Raw genomic sequence first — 16,303 nt, 5'->3', positions numbered from 1 at the left:
ATCAAATACAGTACACCATTTCACTTTCCCCTCAGTGTCTATGCACCATTTCACATGTCTCTGTACCAGTATATTATTCTATGAAAATCTTTCTTCCCCCCCCCCCCCGCCCCCATGTAGAACACTGTGTGAATTCCACGGACTAAAAAAATGTAATTGTTTTAAACAACGTGCAATTGCTCTGAACTAATGACTTCAATCTGTCACGTATAACATTTGTGCTCTTGCTGCAGAAAGCAGCAATTTTGGCAGTGCCACATTTCATGGCAAAGTACGGGAGGTTGGGGGAAGCAAGAACATGAGGTTTTCCAAAATTATTTTACCATTAATTGTACCTTCCAAGACCCGCCAGAATAAAGATGTAGGGAGGTGAGAAATGATGCCAATTTCAATGCCTGTAAACACAATTTAGCAACTATTTACAGGAACTGTACTAAATACAGACCCTATAAATGGATTTGTATACAGGGCTCTATAAAATGGACAAGCATAATCAACATTAAAAATAGTTTTTCATTTTAAGAGAATGTGTTGCTGATCATATGTACTGAATCACAACTTCTTAGCAAGCATGTCAATTTGACTTGATCAGTATCTTTAAATATCTTTACAGCCATTTTACCCCCAGACTCATCTAGCACCAACACTTTTCCATTTGAAATCAACTCTCTGTACACTTTCATGAAGAACAGTTAACAGTTCTTAGGTTAATAAAGTAGGATTTATGGGCATCTGCTGATACAGGAGGAGTGGTTGTGAGCAAAGAAGCTTTTCCCTTTGACTCTTTAGATTATTTGGTTTAGAAATCGGAGCTCTTGCAGTCACATGGCATCTATCAAATCACCTGCATGTGGGTTTTTAACTTCTCCAGCTCTAAAAATACTATATTGTACTAGGGGACACAATGATCATATCACACACTGGCTGAAATTTTGTTGCTGTAAATTATGCTGCATAAGGCTAATAGTGTCATCTGCCAAGGTGACTTTTTGGGAAATAAACATTCCCAATTTCCCCCCTGAAATTCCTTTCTTCATTGAGAAGTTGTTGGGGGCCATGGGAGTTACCTAAAATTGCCATCACTGGAATGACTTCACCAGTAATGGCCATTTGTGGTAATTAAATACTCCCCCCCATCCCACAGCCCCTTATAGCTTCCCAACAAAAAGAGGGATTCCATGAGAGCCATGGGACCATTGTGGGAGAAAGTGGAAATATTTCATTTCCACAACCCCTCCCAAAACAAACAACAACAACAAAAATCACAGTTGATGACACCATTAGCCTTACATGCTGTAACTTGTGCAACAGGATTTCAGACAATGTGATATAACCAACTGTGTAAGATGATAGGCATGAAAGTCATTCTAGCAGCTATTTTCATGAATCCTGCAGTATGCGTGAAGAAATGTGAACTGCATATCTTAGGGGAAAAATAAATTAAATTGTATATTGTTGGTTGTCATATCAGTCAAATGGACAAAACATTTCAGGAATTTGAAAGTTATTCAAGGCACAAAATAATTGCATTGCCAAGAAGTTTGCACCTCATTATGACTTAATAAATGTTGTATTTAGAAAGATAAGTACGCTATCTACATTTACCTACTCTGATCCCAGTTGGCTGCAAAGAGTAAAAGTATCTTCCTGCCATAGTGATCACGGTTTTCTAGCACTCCCGGGAATCCATCGATCAGGGCCCGTTTGATTCCTGGATCATCAGCCTTGAAATTTTTGAACATATCCAGGTTCAGCTGCCGGTACTGGAAATACTGAGCCAGTAGTCTGAAGGCATCTGTTTGGTGAAACTTTCTGGCTCGGAGAAATCTTAAGATGAATGCATCATCTGTACGTAAAAATCCTATGTCAGGTCTTGTGATGATCATGTCCCTGACTTGTTGGATATCTTGATGCAAAACATCTGGATTTTCATTAAGTTCCAGGCGAGCTTTTTCTATAGTCTCTGGACTGAGTCCGGCATGTAAATGGGTCATCTTTGCAAAAGTTTGTTTTCCAAATCCTTAACTGCAAAAATTTGATTGGGTGGTACACTGGTCCCATTCAACTAAAATTCATCCAAAGGCATTTAAGTCTTGTGTTACATTGAAAAAAAATAGAATTGTTGTGTATTTTTTTATCCATACATGGAGCTCTCACATTCAGTTCATATTGCTAGACATCCATCCAAGGAAATAGTTGCTTATCTCATCGTTCTCTGGAAAAAAAAATGCAGGTACAAAAAAAGAGAAAAGAAAATAACACAGATTATATGTATGTAAATAGAACTCAAATAAGCACATATCTAAGCATGTTTTTCCTTTTTAAAAATTGCTACAGCAAATCTGATTACAATTTAAAGAGTAAAACCTCTACAGTTTTAGAAGGGGATACTTAGTACAATGACATCATTAGATATCTTGCATGCATAATATAGAAGCATCATGAACACAGCTTGATGAATTTATAATTGAACTGAGCCTTTAGCAATTGTGATATGGCACTGATTTAACATTTTATTACAATGCTTTATTTAATTAGAATGCAAATAGTAATAGGAGAGATTGAAAGCTCCATCAGTGCATTCTACAAAGAGAATAGAAAGTTCCCCTCTAGGCCACCCCAAAGAAGTAATGCTAAAATGATGGTTGTTCTTTCCTTGTTAATTGGAACTCTATTCCAGATGAGGCCACAACTGCAGAGGTGCATCATTCTGAACAGCTTCACATATCATGAAGAACCTACCACCAGCCAATGATGTACTGATGCAAAGAAAAGTCTAGAAGTACCCCTTTGTAACCCCAAGAGATGAATTCATATGAAAGGCAAATGTAAACCATATGTTCATCTACCTATATGGCTAGCACATGTCTTTTGTGCAAATGCTGCAAGCTGAATACAGTAGGATCTGCTGAACTGGTTGGGGGAACTTTTTGTTAATCACCATGTTTACAGAAGGAACCTTGGCAAGAATTTATATGGTGTTCCTTCCTGGTGAATTCTGGAAACCTAGTTAATCCCTTTTGTCCTAATATATAGCACCCTTAGAAGATGACATTCCTGAAATGCTGAAAAGTCTGATTGTCACAGACGAGCTTATTGAACTTTACATTGTCTGCAAATTAGCTCACTTTGAATTATGTCATTGGGACACTAATTGATTCCAGTTTCTACAGCCTAGCTATCTGTAATGTTTAGTTTGATCCCTACATTCACTTCATGGCCTTAGCCAACTCACTGCTATTATCTTTAAGATAGTTATCAGATTGTTGTAAGATTAAACAATTGTCCTTTTCAGCTTCCCAAATATTCACATTCACACTATCTATTTCAATTAATTTTATTGTAAGCACATTTTCCTTTTATCATTTATTAGGTGTCCTTAGAGTCCCATATGAAACTGCATCAAAATAAAGAGGATTTGTATTTATTTGTCTTTATCAGATTCAAAGTGACACCATACTTTGAGTGAACCACAGAGTACATTATCTCATTATCTGCTATTTTTCAGAACTGAGAAAAGTCTCTTTATACTATCGAGTAATCTACTAACAATGCTGAACATTTGTTCTTACTGAGTGCAATATATAACTGTATGCAATGACCTTCTCTATTATTAAGAATGTAATTGCAGCTCATTATTATGCATCTACATGGGAACAGCCACATTTATTCATCTATCCTGAATGGTAAAAGTGAGAGATGCGAATCTCTTTGGGTCTAGCATACACCTTCATAGAAGAATAGATCCATGCTAGAGAACCATACACATGCCAGGGGCATCTGCATGACTCTTCCCACCCAAGGAACCCCCCAAAACAAAGAGTTCCTATGCAAACCCAAAAGATCCTTTGATCTGTCACATGTAGCAGAAGCTGATTTGCACTTATGAATTTCCCCGCTCCTTCACTCATATCAGAATAAAAAGCCAAAGAAAGTGGTCTGCTCTACTGAAATGAACACCCAGGTGCATGTATTTATACATTGACAGAAGTGCAATAGAATATATTCCACACAGATCTCAGCTAGGTAGCCTATTTTGTATAGTTCTATCTATTTGGAACAATTATTCAGATTTATTCTGTCAAAATCTCATTGCTATTAAAGAAGAACTTTTTTGTAAATATGGGAACAGTAAGAGGAATATTAGCATCTCTGGTGCAAGGCTTGTAAATAGTGCATCACAAGAGATAATATCACCTGTACAGTATCATATTATTTTGGAGGGTAATGATGACATAATCATAGTTCTTTATTTTTTTTTAGAATAGTATTGGTATTTTTCCATGTGATGAGTAAAATGTACTTATTACTTTTTCTATATATTTGTGTTTTGAATTGTGGTGCTGGAGGAGGCTCTTAAGAGTCCCCTGGACTGCAAGGAGAACAAAACTATCCATTCTAAAGGGAATCAATATAGCAGAAGCTGAGTGCTCACTGGAAGGACAGATCCTGAAGCTGAGGCTCCAATACTTTGGCCATCACATGAGAAGACTCCCTGGAAAAGACGCTGATGTTAGGAAAGTATGAAGGCAGGAGGAGAAGGGGACGACAGAGGATGAGATGGTTGGACAGTGTCATCGAAGCTACCAACATGAATTTGACCCAACTCTGGGAGGCAGTGGAAGACAGGAGGGCCTGGCGTGCTCTGGTCCACGAGTCATGAAGAGTCAGACATGACTAAACAACTAAACAACAACATGTGTTTGTGATGATGTTATTTAGGGCAGTGGTCCCCAACCTTGGGCCTCCAGATGTTCCACCAACTCTGCTGGCCAGGATTTCTGGGAGTTGAAGTCCAAAAACATCTGGAGGCCCAAGGTTGGGGATCACTGATTTAGGGGATATTACATTGAATTATATACCATTTCCCCACTTGTTTAGATTTTCTTTCAGAACTAAAAAGTAACAGAAAAAGCAATAAGTATTACAATAAGTTACTTTAAAAATAATATAACTTTTAAAATAATATAATATTAAAAGTAATAGCTTACTATTTATGTCACAGGGCATGTTACATAAAGAATTACCTTTTTAAAAGCAACTTTCCAAGCCCTAATCCAATCACAAAGTGTACACACATTGTAGAATCATGGCCAATCATATCTTCTGGCTGTACTTTTCCAGTTCCTATCTACACTAAGCTTAGAGATGTCATCAGTGCTTGCGTTACAGAAAACACTAATGTACCAACCAATGTAGCCATCCCGATGCCCCACACTGTGAAGTAGTTTGTTATATAAATCCCAGTGCCATTCTAGATACTGAAGCTGATGCAAAAGCTTGGTATGGTAAGCAGTTTCTGGGCACTACATTTTTTTTTATTCAGGTGACACCCTTACCTGTAAACATCCTTTTCCTATGATAATATCCATTACTAGTATGGTGGGTTCTAAATCTGACATAAAATGAGTATTGGAAGATGAGTGAAATTTTAGAAGTAGTCCAACAGGCCCTACCATTAGGTAGGCTGAGTAAACTGCCTGAGGTAACAGATTATGGGGTGGGTGTTGCAGGAATCCTTTGGCAGTTCGTCCTGAGCCCTTTAGTCATCCCCTTCCATTTGAGAGCATGTGGGCACACTACACTTAATGCCATAAACTGGCATGCTTCCGTCACACATGGTAGAAGTTACTATTCCTCAACCAATATTCATGAGGTAGTACAACCAATTTCTTTATATGGAATTGGGAAGGTGATGCTATCTTTTCCTTCATCATAAGGTATGCTATTGCAATCACTGGGTGTTGTTGTTTGTAGCATAAAAGGCTCAGTGCAGTAAAATCTTGGCCTGATATGATAATTCCATCAGTACATAGAAGTCTTGCTGCAATAAGAGTGCCACTGTTACAAAGTAAGGGGAGATGTGTGATCCATCTCTGCAGATGAGGGCAAGGGTAGAGGAAACCTTGCACAATAAGATAAGTAGAGTAGCATTTATGTATATCTCAGGTTGTACAAATGGCACTCATTTCTGACTGAGTCAACACTCTGTTTATTACATTTATAGCCTGTCTTTTCATCAATAAGCTCAAAGTGAAGTACATGGGTTACTTCTGCTCCACACCGTCTCCACAGCAACTCAGTGAGGCAGATGAGGCTCAACGAGAGTGATGGGTCCACACTTTTCCAATGTTATTCACGGCTACAGGGGTACTCGATGCCCATGTGAACCTCCTAGTTCCCACTCCAACACTCTAACCCTGGTTAGTTAAAATCATCATCACGTTAATATTTGTTATAATTTGGTATGTCCTTGAATGAGGACCTGTGCGGGCAAATCAGTGTCACTGACTTCAGTGAAATTTATTTCCAGATGATGGTTCTTTAGGTTTATAGTTTCTGTGAAACAGCCCACATTACATGTATACAATACAATGCAATGAGAGGGAAAGCAATTCATTCCACGACCCACACTTGTGCATCATTCATTTTTACAATCCTTCTTTCATATCAACATCTGGTTCTAAAGCAAATGTGCATGAGTCAGAATAATCAATATTGCTTTGAACAGCAGGACTGTTTCTTGAGCGCATTATTAGGTGTTAAACTGCTAGTGCCCCATTGAGATATATTTACCTTGTAGCTGAAGTCTTGTCTGCCATGATATTTACATTTCTAAAAATGCTCCCATGCTCAGCAGTTTCTTTCATGTCCTGTCAGTTTTTCATTCTGGCACGTCCTGTGATTCTCTCACATAACTTCCTAAAATAAATCCTTATCTGAAGGTTTATTTTAGTAAACTGGCCATGTTGCCTGCACTATTCTAGGAGATGTAGGTTAAAAAAATGTAACCCTTCCCATCTTTACAATATATGCTTGTAGGCTCCATGCTTTGGGACCCCTGGTTTCATGAGTACAAAAAAGAACCAAATATAGCCTCTCCCCAAATAAACAATTGTGTTAACAGTTTTCAGCTGCAACAATTAAAATATTTCCTGAAGAATGCAACCTTTTGATTAATCAACTCAGGTTTTATTAACTAATCTACCAATTAAGGTTGTGTTTCTATACCAACCTATGCCAAGGAAGTACCAGCTAACTCAGTGAAACTTACTTCTAACTAGATATTTATAGACTGCAATGCTAACTGACTAAAGCTTTTTAAAGAACATCTATGTATTACATGAATAATTTCTTATGCTAACAAGTTATGACAATTTCCTGAAGTAATACCTGCTTCTCTGAAAAAGAACAAACATGGGTTATTTAAAAATAATCCATCATAGTCAGTACATCATAGCAACAACAAAAGTCAGCATATAGACAACAAATATATAATTCCATCATTTGAGAAATTGAACTAAACTGATATATTGAAATATGGATCATACCACTCACAGAGTCTTCATTTACTGTTATTTTCTGGAGAATTCTGTTTGTAGAGGACACCAGTATATCAAAGCTAGAACTTAGTACCCTGAGGTAAATTATTTTGGCAAGAGATTGAATATGAAAGTGGGGGAAGGTTGGTTCTTCTTCAACTTTATGAATATACAGTACAACCAGTTTACAGATGGCATTCCCGTTTCCAGCCTGTGCCTTGTGAATCTCTTCAGAGGGAGAAAAAGACAGGCCGCTGCCCCTCAATTCTTCCTCTGATGCTCACACTCGGCCCAGAAGAACTTCTCCTAGCTCTTCCTTCACTCTTGTTGTCCCTTAAGGGTGCCAGGCTGGTCGGTTTTCGGCATCCCCGGGAGCCTCGCCCGAGTACAGCCAAACAACACAGTGACAAAGCTCCGCCTCCTACAATCGCTTCTCGGCCTTTTGGCTAAGATCAAGTGTAGTACAATGCTTTTCTTAAAGCAGTTTCTGAGACTCCAAACACAACAGACAATCTGTGAGACGCTAAAGTGCTTCTCAAAAGGGGATGCTATTCTGTTAGAGTCTGATTCACACAGACAGTTTACACAGACAAAACAGTCTCCTCCTCTTCGGACTGTCGCTTTCACAGTTTGAAAATGACAATGGATGGGGCAGACTGAACCCACTCCCATCCCTACGTCAGGGCTCCACCAGCTTAATGAACACCTAAATAGGGCTTAAATTAGCCAGGCCTCTTGACTCAGAGATAGTTATGAAAGAAAATTGGTGGAAGAGGTCTAGACATAGGGATGAGTGTGATTCATATGCAATCTAGCCTTCTGACAGTTGGCTGAGGAAAGCCATGACAACACCATTTTAAGTGTCTTTTGGACCTTATAGCTACCACCTTGCCTTTGGATAATGACCTGAAATGGGCTGCTGCTGTGTCCTGTCAACCTCTCCACTTCAGTCAAATATATCCCTTCATCAGCTTCATTGGCAGCGTCCCAGAATTACTGTATTCATTTGTTTATTTGTCCAAGTAATAATTTTAAGTCACCTTGCAAAATCATAGTCCTTCTGTCTACATAAAACAATATAATTCAACAAACGTATTAATAAAAACATATCACAAATGAACCATTTTAAATAAAATGCCCTTTAAAAAGTCTGTCAGGAGGAGCTCTGGTTTTAAAAGCACAGAAAGAAAAGCCAAGGTAATTAAGAGAGTTTTTTATAACGCCCATAAAAGCAGCCATAGAGAGGACTAGTCATATATCTCTCGGTAGACAATTCCAGTGGTAGGAGCCACCTATAAAATCTAAAGTCTGCCATCCTCCTTGTCCTACTAGCCTTGCTGTTCTTGGTGACATGCCAACACATAGAGCCTCCAAAGATTAACTTAAAATGTATGCAGGAAGAAGCCAATGCAGGCAATTTTTCAAATAACCTGGAACCAAATCATTTAGGCCTTGAAATACTGTATATGCAATGGGCCCAAATGACTTGAAATTTTTCCTTCCTTCCTTCCTTCCTTCCTTCCTTCCTTCCTTCCTTCCTTCCTTCCTTCCTTCCTTCCTTCCTTCCTTCCTTCCTTCCTTCCTTCCTTCCTTCCTTCCTTCCTTCCTTCCTTCCTATCTATCTATCTATCTATCTATCTATCTATCTATCTATCTATCTATCTATCTATCTATCTATCTATCTATCTATCTATCTATCTATCTATCTATCTATCTATCTATCATCTATCTATCTTCAGCATTCTCCTCTAATTAGCTTGAAGTATATTTCAGAGATGGGCATCCATTTGTATATTTTAAAAGTATGAGCATGTGGGTAGGAAACATTTTTGTTTTGTCAAGGAGTAGGTTGTAAACATCCAAAAGGCTGCTTCTGAAGAGGTTGCCTTCTTTTGAGTTTTGATGCTTAAGTTTCGGAAATGTACACTTGCATAAAAAGCAAAATGCACATATATGTATTATTTGGCACTTTTTCCTTTAAAGTTCACATGCAAAGGCAAGATGCCAGCTCTTGATTGTTCGGTTGTTTGCTTATTAAGTGAAGCATGCATATGTATGTTGTACCTTGGGACAGAATTATCTTGTGTGGTACAATCTTCAGGGATGATTCACAACTGTTGCACTTACAGGTGGATTAAATTAATGTAATGAAACTGCATATGTGAGCAAAAACAACTACGTGTAGCTGTTCAACAGAATGTTGCAGTGATGCCAGAAGGGAAATGTGTGGGTGCAAAAGGAAACCAGACACATATATAGAATGACTTAATATTACTGTATATGGTTCTGCTGATAATAATATTAGCTCAATAGATTATATTTAAATGATTTTTCATTTCATTTCTTTGGAGTATGATTACAGAAACAGTTGACAAAATGTCCTCCCTAATTGCTCTCCAAAGGAATATGTACTGATAGGGATCTGCTTCTTTATAGAGAGGGAGAGAGAAGATGAGGGAGAGAAGCCACTATGTTTAAATGATTCCTTGGAGGAAAGGGTGTCTTCTCCCTGTGCTCCTGGGAATGAAAACACCCATTTGAAATATTATACTTTATAGCCCTGTTCAATTGTTACCTACCCAATTATTAACAGCATGCTTAAAAAGGGATATCGAGCCTCTTCCTTCTTTCTTGTTGCTTTTTCCATGTAGAGTATGAGGTGTCTAAAAAGGAAGAACTGCTTGTATGAAGACTCCACACACTCGAGGTTCTTGCTCTCCTCATGGAGAAAGGTTTGACAGAGAGAGACTTGCTAATAACAACCAGAGAGGTAACAACTGAACAGAGCTTACTCAGAAGACTCCACTTAACAAACACTGCCCAAATCTCAATGACAACATCCTTTTAATGTTCCAGGACTACAGCTATTAGAAGTTTGTGAATAATGAATACAACATCTATCTCATTCTGTGTGCAATCACATGCTGCCCTCTCAAGAAAATGTCTATATGTTATCTATCTATCTATCACAGAAAAGACCAGTCCCTCTGTTTTCATGTATATGGTAGAGGCCCAGAAAACAACCCAACAGAAATGTCAGAGAATTTTGAAGCCTGTAGATCTCAAAGTAATGAAAGCGATTCATAACCATATTTCACAATTTCAATAATCAGCTAGGAAGGATGATGTATTTCATGGTCTGTCGTTAATACTGTGTTTGAAGTGGCCTGTGAAGAAAATATTAATAGCAGATACTGGTAAACTTCAAGCCCAACAACCAAAGGTCATGTTCATGTCTGTTCTTCTTTACTAGTATAAAACAATGTGTGTTTGTTTGTTTATTTACTGAAGGGCAGCTGTAAGTTTCTATGATCAAACGTGCAGTACATTAATTTCTAATATCTTCTCAGTGAATCTTAAAAACCATTGAGTGGTTTTAGCAAATAACACAGTATCACCTGCATTTTCTTTGCAGTCTCTTGTTCTCTACAGATAGATGGGTAGATAGCTATAAGATAATGAAGCTAATGTGAAAAAAAAACCTTATTTATTTATGGTACCACTTGGCTATGTAGAAGTAGTGGTCATTCATTTCAAGGTATCCCACTTTTAGGTAAGGCTTTCTAAGTGCTCCTCTGCTTTTTTTTTTTTTTTTTTTTTTGCTTTAGATGGAGATGGCAAGCTACTTGTCAACAAAGCAAACAATTCTTTCTGAATCAAACAGATGGCTCCATTCTATGGCTCCCATTCACTATGTAAACCATTGATCTGCAGATCCTATCCTGCAATTTCTAGTAACTGAACTCAATATTCAATTAGACTAAATAGATGAGCTGTTGCTGTTCTAAATGAGTAAAGTTTGCAGAGCAAGGCTCTGAAAAATGAAAACATTCTGCTATGATCACACATTCAATGACTATAATGAGTATTTAAAATACAAAGCCTTTTCTTTCTTTAGGAAGAGCTGATTTGTATAAACTGGCAGTGATTTTTCAGAGCAAGCACAAGGCAACAAGAAGATTATTTACAAAACTGACAAAAAGACCACCTATTAAAAGATAAAAAATAAATAAAATGACTCAAGCAGTCTGCAAGTTAGGTCCTTGTTGGCAAAACAACTAACAATTTTCTCTTTTTTAAAGAAGTTACAACTAATCTACCAGCTGAAAGAGCAGATTCATACCTTTCCTGTTTGGTGCATGACATAATGCTATTATATAACGTCATTTTACTTGTTGGCACTGCACTAACTTTTAATGTACCAAGACAATCTGTGTTATCATCTGATTATACCAGGAAAGCTCAGGAAAGCTCTATCTCCCCCCTCCACCACATCTGATCTGCTTTTTCCTTCCACATATAAACCAATCACTGGCTATTTTGAACAAAGAACAGCCATCTGTTCTGCAACTTTAATATTCATCCCCCCCCCCCAATATGACCATTTTCCTATAGCCAAATATTCAGTCACTTACACAGAGCACTAGAAAAGAATCCCAGTACTGTACTAGGACTGCATTGTAAAATAATACCAGCGGATTTATTTAGGTGCAGAGGAAGGTGTGTGTATGTGGTAATATTTTGCTCTTAACTCAGCTTAGCACCACAAAAGGGTGGGGTGACGAAGCCCCATTCTCCACTTTCTGCAGTAAAGAAAACAGGGAAGAATGGGTGGAAGTAATTCGTGCTCTCGCCTCCCTGTCCCACATTAACCATCATGATTCCCCATTGAGGATCATATTCGACTGACCCTGTTTGGTTTCTCCAGCGTATCCTCCGCCCTCGGGTTTAATATGCCTGATGGAACCAATAGTAATTTGTTTAGGAACGGCAATTGCCTTCTGATCTAGATAGCGAGCCCTATTTCTCTGATGGGGTAGATAGGTGGAAGGGAGGGAGACTGCTCTATCCGCCCTTCCCTCCTCATCCCAGATTTCTCAGGATTTGCTCTCACCCACCCACCCAAATTGCAGCCTTCAGCTGAAGTTCCCCCTCATAAACTTGTGCCTCGTTCCGGGCTCTGGGTGGATTTGGGGGGAGGGGACCCGCTACGGGTTCTCTGCCTACCCCCCCCCTTCCTTTTTCTGGTTTTCCCCTTGGAAATTGCAAGAGGCTCCATAATGAGGAGATATGAGGAAATGGGGGGGAGAGAGAGAGAGAGAAGGAAGAAAAGGGGGAAAAAGAATGATAGGGAGAAGGGCTGGGGGGGGGGAGAGAGAGAAAGGGACGTTGAGTGCAGATGGATTGCAGGCGAGAGCTGTCCACGCAAGGAGGGTGCTGAAACGCCGCAGCCATGGCATGACAACAAAAAAAAGAGACGGAGAAATGGGGAGGAAAAAGCACCGCCGGAAAACACAGAAAAGATCAGTCCCAAATACCTTTAGAGCGCCATCAAGCCCCGCCTTGGGTGAGGTCCTCTGCAGGAATCCTTGCCTCCAAGACGGGTGGGCGGCTGGGTGGGAAGGTTTCGTTTCGTACGCCTCAGCCTAAGCTCCTGCAGAAGAACTGTGAATGAGTGCTCCCCTGCTCTACGGGGCTATGCATTTTGGGGTAGGACGCGCGTGTGCGCCTTCTCCACACGGTAGTGCTCAGCCCCTGGGTCCTAAACACCTTCTCCCTCCAACTCAGTCCTGTAGCAGAAGAACAGAGTGTGAAAAGAACTCATGACGAGGAGATCCTGGCAAGGAGGCAGATGCTTCCCAAACTCCTCTCACCATACGTTGAGAACGACAGAGAAATATACAGTACATGAGAACAAAACGGCGAGGGACAGTCACCATGCAAAAGAACCTCCCGCTGGAGCCTTTTGGGGTGCTGAACTCCTGGAAAAAGTACACAATTCACAGGGTTTTATCACTAAATGAGAGAAAGAAATGGGGTGGAGAAATCACATGGATTATTTCCCCTATACTTATATGTTAGGAACTGTACCTTTTCTTCTGTTAAAAAAAAAAAAAGGAAACTGAAGCCTACCTAGGAATTCTATGCCCTAAGATGCATCAACTGCTCAGCACCAGCAGTTTAGGGTGTTCATTGTTAACCAGAGAAAATAAAATCTCTGAAGGATCTGTCTTTTTCCACTCAGAGTACTGTGGGTGCTCCCATGGTAATTTCCTCCCATGAATGAATTGGGGAGCTGTTGCATAATATCATAATCGTATTGTCATATTGACCTTTCCATGCATACATGAACCTAGATAGAAATGTAAGGGGTAGTCCTTCGCGACTAGATAGGCGGGATATAAATAAAATAAATAAATAAATAAATAAATAAATAAATAAATAAATAAATAAATAACCTGGATCTTGCGGGCCACAAAGTGTCTTGGTCCTGCTTCCATTGTGGTCTGCCTAAAGGAAGAGTGGGCCAAAAAGAGACAGATCTTCCACCATGCCCTTCCCTCAGTCATTACACTGCTCAAATGAAGAAAGCTTGAGACAACTAGGAATGGATTTTTGAGTTGAATAATGATCTGGTCTTACATTCCATTCTGCTCTGATACTCAAAACAAAAAGCCATGAGCTCAGATGTCTTTAATTCTAAGTATGTATCTTTTGCATCAGGTTGTAGTTGGTAGAGACAGTACTAAAAGACAAGAAAATCCACAAACCTGATGTCTGGTCTATTTCATTCTGGTCTAAATCAGGACCTAGGTAGGAATTTAGGATGTCCCTTAAAACTCTATCTACTGTAATTCTAGAATTCAATGACTTGGAGTTCAGTAACTTGGTGATAGAATACATTTTCATTGCCATGGATGTTATATGTTAGGCAGCAAGGGTTCGGGCTATGCTGTTTTAAGCCAGTTCTTATTCACAAAAAGCAAAGCCAGTACAGCCCAAGGATCAAGCTGTTAGGTAGTTATGAAGTCACCTTCATAACAGGGAGCAGGCACAGGCAAAGTCCTCAGTACTTCATGTATGAAAGGTTTTGGGAATATCAACAGGCAGCAAAGAGAAATAAAAACCTCCTTCTTGACTTCCAGCACAAACATAATATGTAGCTCCCAGCCAAACTGCCCAGACAGCACTCAGAGAGCCTTGAAATCCTGGCTGTACTTTTTTTCTAACCTTCAACCTGTGCCTCTCCCCAGGACAAATGAGCCTCACATCTACTGCTCTTGCTTCATCGTCTGATACTTTCTATTGACTATGCTATTTCTGGAAGCTTCTGGAACAAAACTGAGCACTGGAGCACTGAATTACCCTTCTACAAGAGCCTCTCCTAGCTTGAGGTCTTCCTCCCCTTCTTAAGCTGACCCAGCAAGGTAAGGCATAATAGTAGGTAACTGTAGCAACTCTAAATACAAGGTTTATAGAAGATAGGGCTTGGCCATGTTGTTGGAGATAATGAGAGTTGTGATGCCACACATCTGGGAAGCTGCAGTTTGGGGAAGGCTGTTCTAAGGCATAGCGCTATAAATCTGGATAAGTTATACCGTGGGCATTTGTCCTTTACAAAAATGGGCTGCTGCTGTTACTATCACTACTTCTGACTGTATTTCCATCACAAGATTTTTCCAATAAACTTAAAATGGTGTACGTGTCTCTTTTCTTCCCCACTTTGTCATTACAAAGACTGAGACAGATCAAGCTGAAAGTATGACTGACCTATAGTCGCCCATTAAGTTTCTTGATCATGACCAATGGAGGATTTGAATCAAGGTTTCCTGCATTTTAGTCCAACACAGATACCACTATGCCACACTGGCTGTTTTATAAATGCACACACATCCTTTATATGTTTATGTACATACATATATATGTGTGTGTCCACCAAGCCTCACAAGATTTCAGACTTGGCCATAACACCTGAGATATTGAAATGATTACAAAAAAAAGCCATAATAGCAAGTTTCATTCTATATGGTTAATCTGTTTTCTTCCATCTTTCCTTCAATGTACAATGATGTTAGTTTATTTATTAGATTTGTAACTCACTTTTCTCACTCCAAAATGGCACTTATAGCTATGAAACCAAATCAGACAAGGATACTATAACTGAAACATAAAGCAGATTAATTAAAATATAAGACAGTGAAATATAATAGATGTGAAAACAAACATCATCCACTTGATTAAAAGCCCCTTCTGCACATATAAGATGAATATCCAAAAGCCTGCTAGAAGGAAAACAGCCAAAAGGGGGCCAACACAGTGTCTATCAGTTGGATATTACAAAACATAATCCTGTACAAGAAGTCCAAACTACTCCTGTGTAGAGATGGACACGAATCACTGCTTTGGTGGTTTGATGTGCTTCATTTCCTGGGTGAATGGCTGATCCACCTCCAGCAGATACCCACTTAGCAGCAGTGCCCTACCCTGCCTCTTCCAGGCTCTGTTGCTGGACGAGGCAGGGTGCCAAACTGCAGATCACCTATTCACCCAGGAAATGAACCACACTGACCTGCTGAACCAGCAATTTGTGCCAATCTCTACCCCATGGCCTATGCAGCTCTCTTGATCAGGTATAGTCTGATCTGAAGTGTAAATTAAATGCCCTATAGAATCTTTGCATTAAAAGTTAATACAGTGCTTCTTACTTGTATGTGCTAGTCAATGGACAGCTACATAATTACAGAAGGCTTATGAAAGTACTTATGTTCAATTACAAGTATAACAGTGCCTATATAGAGCACTTTTTCATTTTTTAAAAATAATGAGACAACACTTCAAGATTATGTTCTCACATGGCATTATCTCAAACATTCAGAAGTGCCATTCACTACATGAATGACATTTGACAGATACCAGTCTGTTACATGCTGTTCTTTAAAAAGGAAGACGCAGGGTAGTGGCCATGTGAAATGAGCAAAATGGTATAGTCGTTATAGCTAATGCACTGCATCAAGCATAGTGAGATGCAGGGAAAAGTTAACTGAAAGCATGTTATGTTCACTAGGCTTTCAACAACTGAGGTCATGGAAGTTATAATGACACATCCATTGCACCCTCCTAAATCCTGTATAAGTGGCAATTTTATCCATCTTTCTTTATCTTCATAATTGAGATATTCTTCATCATAAGACACAAAAGGA

At 39.2% G+C, this 16,303-nt stretch overlaps 1 protein-coding gene, 1 long non-coding RNA gene and 1 pseudogene across 3 annotated transcripts in view; 2 read left to right on the top strand and 1 right to left on the bottom strand.

Annotated features, from left to right (window-relative positions):
• The window catches only part of LOC110088970 (uncharacterized), a 57,128-nt gene extending 53,701 nt beyond the window's left edge, over nucleotides 1–3,427 (top strand). The window contains exon 5 of the long non-coding RNA XR_012086892.2: nucleotides 2,681–3,427. This is a non-coding gene — a long non-coding RNA (uncharacterized LOC110088970). The remainder of the gene's footprint in view (nucleotides 1–2,680) is intronic.
• The window catches only part of CLVS1 (clavesin 1), an 85,074-nt gene extending 72,177 nt beyond the window's left edge, over nucleotides 1–12,897 (bottom strand). Inside the window, exons 1-2 of one of the 2 annotated variants that reach the window (XM_020811626.3) lie at nucleotides 12,641–12,897; nucleotides 1,606–2,215 (exon numbers count right to left, since the gene is read on the bottom strand). In XM_020811626.3, the coding sequence (XP_020667285.1) occupies nucleotides 1,606–1,994 (389 nt within the window). In that variant the 5' untranslated portion in view covers nucleotides 1,995–2,215; nucleotides 12,641–12,897. Of the gene's footprint in view, nucleotides 1–1,605; nucleotides 2,216–6,576; nucleotides 7,517–12,640 lie in introns of those variants that run through there. The other variant, XM_078393781.1, reaches the window with a different exon arrangement.
• On the top strand, nucleotides 7,749–7,821 carry LOC140707202 (U2 spliceosomal RNA; annotated as a pseudogene).
• Nucleotides 12,898–16,303: the final 3,406 nt, after the last annotated feature.

Source organism: Pogona vitticeps, chromosome 4, assembly GCF_051106095.1.
Source record: "Pogona vitticeps strain Pit_001003342236 chromosome 4, PviZW2.1, whole genome shotgun sequence".
Classification (NCBI taxonomy): Eukaryota; Metazoa; Chordata; class Lepidosauria; order Squamata; family Agamidae; genus Pogona; species Pogona vitticeps.
Note: the sequence above shows the minus strand (reverse complement) of the source record. Positions and strands in the feature narration are given on the sequence as shown.